At 38.4% G+C, this 8,202-nt stretch overlaps 1 protein-coding gene across 1 annotated transcript; it reads left to right on the forward strand.

Moving 5' to 3' along the window:
• Positions 1–4,908: 4,908 nt before the first annotated feature.
• Positions 4,909–7,494, forward strand: LOC104588965 (patellin-3-like). Its single transcript, XM_010247110.3, has 4 exons — positions 4,909–6,272; positions 6,363–6,487; positions 6,622–6,763; positions 6,865–7,494. The coding sequence occupies exons 1-4, from the start codon at positions 5,109–5,111 to the stop codon at positions 7,117–7,119; spliced, it is 1,686 nt and encodes a 561-aa protein (XP_010245412.2). The 5' UTR covers positions 4,909–5,108; the 3' UTR covers positions 7,120–7,494.
• Positions 7,495–8,202: the final 708 nt, after the last annotated feature.

Raw genomic sequence — 8,202 nt, forward strand, 5'->3', positions numbered from 1 at the left:
CATCCCGTCCAGAGCTAGATTGATTGCAGAGCGAAGATCCAATAAGTCTTCATAGTTCTCCCTCATCATTGTTTATAGTTGCAACTCTAAACGGATTACCGCCATGAAGGGTCTCTTCAACTTGATGGTCCTCAAGCAGCGGTAGCAGCAACAACCCACCAGAACTTCTCATTCCACTCTCCCTCCTTGGGTGGGCAAGGCCATGTTTGGTTCAATTTTCATTCTTTTTCATTCTTACCCAAGATGAAATTGTAAAATGAAAAAGAATGGGCAAAGTTAGACAGAATGAGAAAATATTGCTATAAACCAAACACTTATTTCTTAAAAATGAATTATTTTCAGACTGACAAGTGTCCTATGTTGCTCATTTTCATTCTTCAAAAAAAAATGTACCGGTATTCACAAACTGCCAACCTAGGTCTCCAATAGTCAATGTTTACTAATTAGCATAGATGTTTTGTAAAAGTACTTTCGTAAAAATTATTTTATAAAATTACTTTCGTAAAAATACTTTTACAAAAGTACTTTCATAAAAGTGTTTTTATAAAAGTGCTTTTCCAAAAAGTGCTTTTATACTTTCATAAAAGTACTTTTGTAAAAGTACTTTCATAAAGTGCTTTCGTAAAAGTACTTTCATAAAAGTACTTTCGTAAAAGTACTTTCATAAAAGTACTTTCGTAAAAGTGTTTATAAAAGTGCTTACATAAAAGTGCTTTTGTAAAAGTACTTCCATAAAACTATTTTTATAAAAGTACTTTTGTAAAAGTACTTCCGTAAAACTATTTTTATAAAAGTACTTTTGTAAAAGTGCTTTTATAAAAGTACTTTCATAAGTGTTTTCATAAAAGTACTTTCATAAAAGTGCTTTAGTAATGTACTTTTATAAAAGTGCTCCTGTAAAAGTGCTTCCGTAAAACTACTTCCATAAAAGTACTTTCATAAAAGTACTTTCCGTAAAAGTGATTTTATAAAAGTAGCTTCGTAAAAGTGCTTCCGTAAAACTACTTCCATAAAAGTGCTTTCATGTAAAAGTACTTTTATAAAAGTGATTTCGTAAAAGTACTTTTTGTAAAAGTGCTTTCGCAAAAGTAGACCTCTATGACAATAGTTTTATAGATAGAGTTTCTTCAAAGAATGAAATGAGTAAGATGGGGCATGATTATTTTTCATGTTGCAACCTACAGGCTAGTCAATTTTTGCGCTACGGGGCTGATTTTTCATTCTAAAAGAAGTGTGGCCCTTGGTAAGAACTTTGTAACCAAACACTCTAATGTTATTCATTTTTGCTTAAAATGAGCAAGAATTAAGAGAATGAGCCCCAGAACAGTGAACCAAACATGGCCTAAACCTACTCAAAATCCTAGGACAATTGGTATAACAGAGACAACCACCCAAGTCCACCTGCAGCTCCTCACTTGAACCTTGCTTTTGTCTGCCATAGCTAAACATGACTTGGAGATTGTGATCAGGGAGGTTGAGGGGATTGGCCCCACCCAAATTGCAACTTTTTTTGGGAGATAAGGGAGGGTCTTAACACTCAAATTGTTAATTCCCCAAACATGCCAAAAGATTCTTGTTGTATATATAGACAGGTGTCAATTTGTTATCATCATACAAGTTGTTCATATCCAAGCTTTTCATATCTCAGCTTGCATTGAGAACATCTGATGAGAGTAGAATTTATCATATTTTTATCCCTAATTATTCTGTCTTTTATACTAAATTAACATCTAATTGGACTCATATCTCTTGTATTTTGGTCCAGGGTATGAAAGAAGGCATCAAGAGCAAAGAAAGACAAATCGGATGATTTTTTACAATTTCGACAATGTTCAGTGATTTGGGTCTAACTCGCGTCTCCGAACTCCGAATGGGTTGATACAAGATCCACTGGAAAGATAAGAGAAAAAACCACAACTTTCATGTTTTGGGCTTTCGCAGATTCAGCCTACATCGAAGTCAATTCCGGGCCCGAAGTCGAGGAAATTTCATAGGAAGGCCCAATCCGCAGCTGAAGCCCAACTCGCAGAAAAGCCTGGCTGAAGCCCAATTCGCAGAGGAGGTCTATTACGAATCCAAGAACAAGAAACTAAGAAGAATCCTTCTAGATCTAAATTCTTGATGTAATCTTAGAGTGAAAAAGAGATTGAGTTCAAGAGATAAAAAGATAGGATTAGAATTAGGATAGAACTTTCTATTTCTTGTAAAGATCAACTTCAAGAGAAAGTAGAAGACCACCTCCTCCCCTTTAATCTATATAAAGGAGGGGGCGGACCAGCTTGGGGTATCATTGGATCACTGAATCATTCAATCATTCAACTTTTGATTTGAATCAAGAAACAAGGAGCAATCAGTCAAGAAGGGTTCAAGAAAGGTTCAAGAATTCAAGAAACTTCAAGAAGAGGAGATCTCAGCACCATGGGCGAATTCAAGAGTTCTTTCTTCCCCTTTCTTTGTTTTAAATCTTCCATTATGAACTGACTTGTTTTTCTTGCTAGGGCTGTGGAAAGCCTAACCATGTTAATGAATATATTTTTATCTTCTTGATTTATCCAAGATTGTGATTTCCATATAGTCTATGAATTATTGTGCTTAATGCAATTAAGAGCTTGGCCACCTCTTAATTGATTTGGGTTATGTGAATGAATTGAGAGAGGAATTCACATAATTGACAGAATAATTCATAGTGTGAATTGAATGGTATATAGAGATATATATACATGATTCATCTGAATTTAATGGTTTTCTTGGACCTAATGCACTTCCATCTTGAGAGCTCTACTCGAGAGATCGAAGGGTTACCTGATGGGCGTAGGTTTAGTATATCTCGAGAGAGAATATTAAATAAATTTGTGAAAATCTCAGCTTATGGGAATAACAATTAGTCTTGGATAATTTGACCCATCAATATTCATTGCATTGGTTAGGTGGACCAAAAGTCCTAGCGATTCCATCAATTGCATATTCGATTAGTGATTCACCCTTGTTTTTATTTTCTTTGTTCCAGTTTTTATTTTCAGTAGTTCTTGTTTCCTTAAATCTAAATTTCGACTGTTCAAATAATTAGGGAAGACTGTGATTCTAATACTTATTTTGTTAAATCCCCGTGGGAACGATATTATTATACTACTTGATAACTAGTGCACTTGCTAGAGTTATATATTTATAGCTATCAACATCTACCGTACTTGTAGAGATATTCCCAATATACAGTTCAATTGTGTTGTGGGGTGACTATGGGGCACACCTTGTGGGGTGCCATGTGAACTCCATCCATACAAGTATGGTACTCCCTCAAGAAGATAATGAAAAAGGAGTAGACATGGCAAAAAGTTGACCCAACCTACGAACTCGACCTAACCCAACCCGAAAAAATAGGGTTAGGGTCTCATATTGAGTTACTTGAATTTGAGAATGACCCAACCCGACCCAATCCGAAAAAAGCCGGGTTGGGTTGAGTTGGGTCATGGGTCAACTCGTTGATCCGATTGTTAGGTCTAATTGGGACTATTTATGCATTGTTAGAAGTTTTCACTCTTTAATTTTTACTATTTAGTCTTTACTCTTTATTATTTACTCTTTAAATTGTTAAATATTCAAATTTTTTCATTTTATATTTGGAATTTTAAGGTTAATTCCTTTAATTTTGGCATTTTTCATGTATTTATTATTTATTTTTTAAATTTTAATTATTTTTTAAGATGACCCGAATTGACCCATGAATCAATCCTAACCCGAACATTTAGGAGTAGGGTCTAGCATTTGGTAGCCCGATCCAAATTCAATCCAACCCAAAATCAAACTGAAGTGTGTTGATTCAACCCGAACCCCACCCACCCAACCCAATTGCCAGGTCTAAAAAGCAGTAATTATTTCGAGAGAAATGGTTAGAGATCGAAGAAGAGAGGAGGGAGAGAAAAAGTAAGGGTAAAAATAGAATTATAAAACAATTTAATAGACAATAACCCTAAACGTTTCTAAAATAGATGGACTATTTGTTATATGTGAAAGCATCTTATAAGGATGGCAATAATCAGACGACAGACTTAATACATAATTCTGATTTTTGTAAATCTATAAACACTCAAAAGTTTAAAAGCCCACACCCTATATTTTGTATTAACAACAATTCGAAACCAGCATCTATTCCAACTGTATTTTGGCCTACCCTCGGATAAACACTCAAAAGTTTAAAAGCCCACACCCTATATTTTGTATTAACAACAATTCGAAACCAGCATCTATTCCAACTGTATTTTGGCTTACCCTCGGCTGAACGGTCATTCATACCCTATAATTTCTTAAAAACATGAGGTATATAACTAATTATCCCTTAAAAATAGTTTCAATCACCGTTCACGTGAGGTTTCAACAATTTATTCAAGAAAAATTATAATCTAAATATTTGACAGGAATTTAATTATTATATTAATAGTTTTTTGGTGACTTCAAGATGTTATTTCTTGAGAAATCCAACCTGTTGTTGTACTTAGTTCAAGGTTCTGTTCGCTACATCATCTTTGCATTTATGTAGAATCTCAGCCGCCAGATCGGGGGACTGATGTAATACAGTAGTTCGCGAAGTAAAGTATCGGAGTCGTAAGGCTCGTAAGCGTGGTCACTGAAATCGAACGTTGAAGACGTACTTTTCCGCCCGAATCCGAAGTTCCGAACTTTCGAACCATCCCCGACAAAAGCTGCTTAATTAATTTAATCAATTAAAAAATTAGCATTTTATTGAAATATTTAAATGGAAAAGGAATAAAAAGGAGAGAAAAAACCAGCCAACAGCTTTGGCACGCGGGACCCACGCACGAATAAAACGAAACAAAAAAAAGAAGCAACAAGTGGGACCCACCAAGAGGCAAGGCGGAGAAATATTTAAGCTGCCGCCTAGCAACGGCACGATGCAGCAGCATCCGAGAGTGGGACGTTACAGAAATGGACTGGACGGTGATGGTTAGATGTGGGTCCCACTTGAAGCAACGGTACTAGCTGGCTGACAGTCTGGGTCTACTCGTTTTTAAGCCTCTCCACTTCCTTCCGCCTCTCTGTTCTTCTCTCTCTCTCTCTCTCTCGAGTCAAGATTATTGTAAGAAGCAGAGGCGATGGCTGAGGTGGCTGAGACGAAGGCGCAAGTGGTGGCGGAAAAAACAACGACGGAGGAGGAGGCGCCACCGGCGCCGGAGGTAGAGGAGCCGGTGAAGGCTGCTGCGGCGGTCGAAGAGGTTGTGGAGGTGGAGAAAGCGAAGCCCGCTGAGGAGGGAACGCTTGCTCTGTCTGTTTCGTTCAAGGAGGAGACAAACGTGGTTGCTGATCTTCCTGAGAATGAAAAGAAGGCTCTTGAGGAGTTCAAGCAACTCATCCAGAAAGCCCTTCAAAAGCACGAGTTCACTTCTCCGCCACCGGCGCCGATGAAGGAAGAGGAAAAGAAGGAAGAAGTTAAGGAGCAAGAGAAACCGGCGGAGGAGAAGGCTGCTTGTGCTGAGGATGTGGCTCCGGCAGCACCGGTGGAGGAGAAGCGAACTGAAACTGCCGAACCCTCGAAGCCAGAAGCAGAACCCGAACCGGAACCGGCTAAGGAAGTGAAAGTGGAAGAGAAGATTGAAACCGTGGTGGTCGCTGAGGTGGTCGAGACAGTTACCACTACCGTCGACGACGATGGTGCTAAGACTGTTGAGGCCATCGAGGAGACCATCGTGGCTGTTTCCTCTTCTACTGCTGCTGTGGCGAAGGCTCCCGCTGCTCCGGCTGAACCAGAGAAGAAAGAAGAAGAAGTGGCAGCTGTGCCACCCCCACCTCCGGAGGAGGTCTCTATCTGGGGGATTCCCCTACTCAAGGACGAGCGGAGCGATGTGATCCTCTTGAAATTCCTCCGAGCCAGGGATTTCAAGGTTAAGGATGCCTTCGCCATGATCAAAAACGCCGTCCGTTGGAGGGAGGACTTCGGCGTCGAATCCCTTCTTGAGGAAGACCTAGGTAACGATCTCGACAAGGTGGTCTTCATGCACGGAGACGGCAAAGATGGACACCCTGTCTGCTACAACGTCTATCAAAAAACCTTCTCCGATGAAGAGAAGCGCAAGAAGTTCCTACGATGGAGGATTCAGTTCCATGAGAAGAGCATCAGAAAGCTCGATTTCAGCCCCAACGGTATCAATACCATCGTACAGGTTACCGACCTCAAGAACTTGGTCGTACCCGGAATTCTGGAACTCCGTCAAGCCCTTTACTTGCTCCAAGACAACTACCCAGAATTCCTCGCCAAACAGGTCAATCCCTTTCTGAAACCCGATTGAGTTTAGCTTGATTTTGGTTCTGGTTGGTTGGTTTTGATTTGGAGATTTTCTTTCTGTTTTTAGATATTGATCAATGTTCCATGGTGGTACCTAGCGATCAATCGGATGATTAGTCCTTTCATGACCCAGAGGACCAGGAGCAAGTTTGTCTATGCTGGGCCATCGAAATCCACTGAGACTCTCTTCAAGTTAGTCAAGATTTTGGTTTATTCTTTTCCTTGATTGAATAGGGATTCTGTCTCCATGCTTTTGGTGCTTTCTGATTTAATTCTGTTTGGCGGGCTTGGCTTTGTTTCTGATCTTGTGTCTGATTGTGTTGCAGATACATAGCTCCTGAGCTTGTACCAGTTCAATTTGGAGGCTTGAGCAGAGATGGTGAAGGTGAATTCACCGATTCTGATGCTGCTAACGAGATTACCATAAAAGCTGCAACCAAGCAAACTGTGGAATTCCCTGCATCTGAGGTGGGGTTTGATCTTCTTAATTCTTCTTCTTCAATTGATGATCTTCTCTATATTTGGGTAGTTTGAAGTTTTGAATTCTGATTGAGATTATTGATTTGCAGGCATGCCACCTTGTCTGGGAGGTAAGAGTTGTGGGTTGGGATGTCAGCTATGGCGCTGAATTTGTGCCAAGCGCTGAAGATGGATACACCGTGATCGTTCAGAAATCGAGGAAGATCGCCTCAAGCGAAGAACCAGTGTTGTGCAATAGCTTCAAAATCGGAGAACCAGGCAAGATCGTCCTCACCATTGACAATCAAAGCTCTAAGAAGAAGAAGCTCCTCTACAGGTCCAAGACCAAGCCCTCCTCGGATTAATTCGACTCCACAAATCTGTATGGACCATTATCAAGTGCTAATCTGCAATTAATAGTTTAAACCCAACATGCAAAATAAAGGAAAACAAGAACAGCATCAGCAGCATTGCCAGAGATTGAGGGTCTGGGTTGGGTCCTTTTTGTTTAGAAAGCAAAGTTTCTTTTTCTTTTTTTTCTTGTCCTATTTAATTTAAATTTTTAAATTTGAATTTTATTTTTTTTGGGGATTTCTTTCTTGTTTTCTTTTTATGATAATTGAGTTTGATGTTGGTTTGTGAGAACTGGTAAGAGTGAAAGTGTGGGAAAGAAATGTATTCTATTACTAATGTTCCTGTAAAATTTCAATGTAAATTTAATTTATGGTTTTAAATTCTAATGGATGTCTATTATGTTTCTTGATCATTTCTGCAATAAAATTTGATTGAACCATTCTTTACTTCAACCCAGATCCCTCTTTATTTTTCTTTTTAATCTAAATTCAAGAACTTATTCAGAAGTACGGAAAGAATTCTTCTTATATCATTGGGGTAATGGGCAAACTGTTTTCTTTTCTTAGCTGTCCGGGCAAACTGTTTTCTTTTCTTAGCTGTCTGGGCAAACTGTTTTCTTTTCTTCTTCTGCTCATTAATTAGGTGCTTTGTATTGTGAAGCGCATTTATTAGGTTCCTAATCATTTGGTCCACCACCTTAAACAAATAATAATCCTGTCCATTGTTCTTTGGTTGCGTTTGGTTGCAGTTCAATTTGCACTTATGCCAAACTATGATAGTGCAAATGATTTGGATGCAAATTCTGCACAATAAAGTTATACTTAATTTGCATTTTTTTCATTTGCATTTCCATGCATTTGTATTGTATTGAATCTAATAAAATTGAGCTGCAATTAAATGTAGCTTTTGATTGCATATTAAACTAAGGGATATTTGGTTTCTTGGTGTTAATTAAAAAAAATGCCATTACATCAATATCACATGGGCGTTTATGTTTATTGAACATGAAACTACTGTTTGGTTAGGTTTTATCAAGTGTTAATGTGAGTAAAAAGTAAAAAACATTTAAAATTATGCTCAACTAAACAATAAAA

The sequence above is a fragment of the Nelumbo nucifera genome, chromosome 1, assembly GCF_055504915.1.
Source record: "Nelumbo nucifera cultivar China Antique chromosome 1, China Antique-T2T, whole genome shotgun sequence".
NCBI classification, from domain to species: domain Eukaryota; kingdom Viridiplantae; phylum Streptophyta; class Magnoliopsida; order Proteales; family Nelumbonaceae; genus Nelumbo; species Nelumbo nucifera.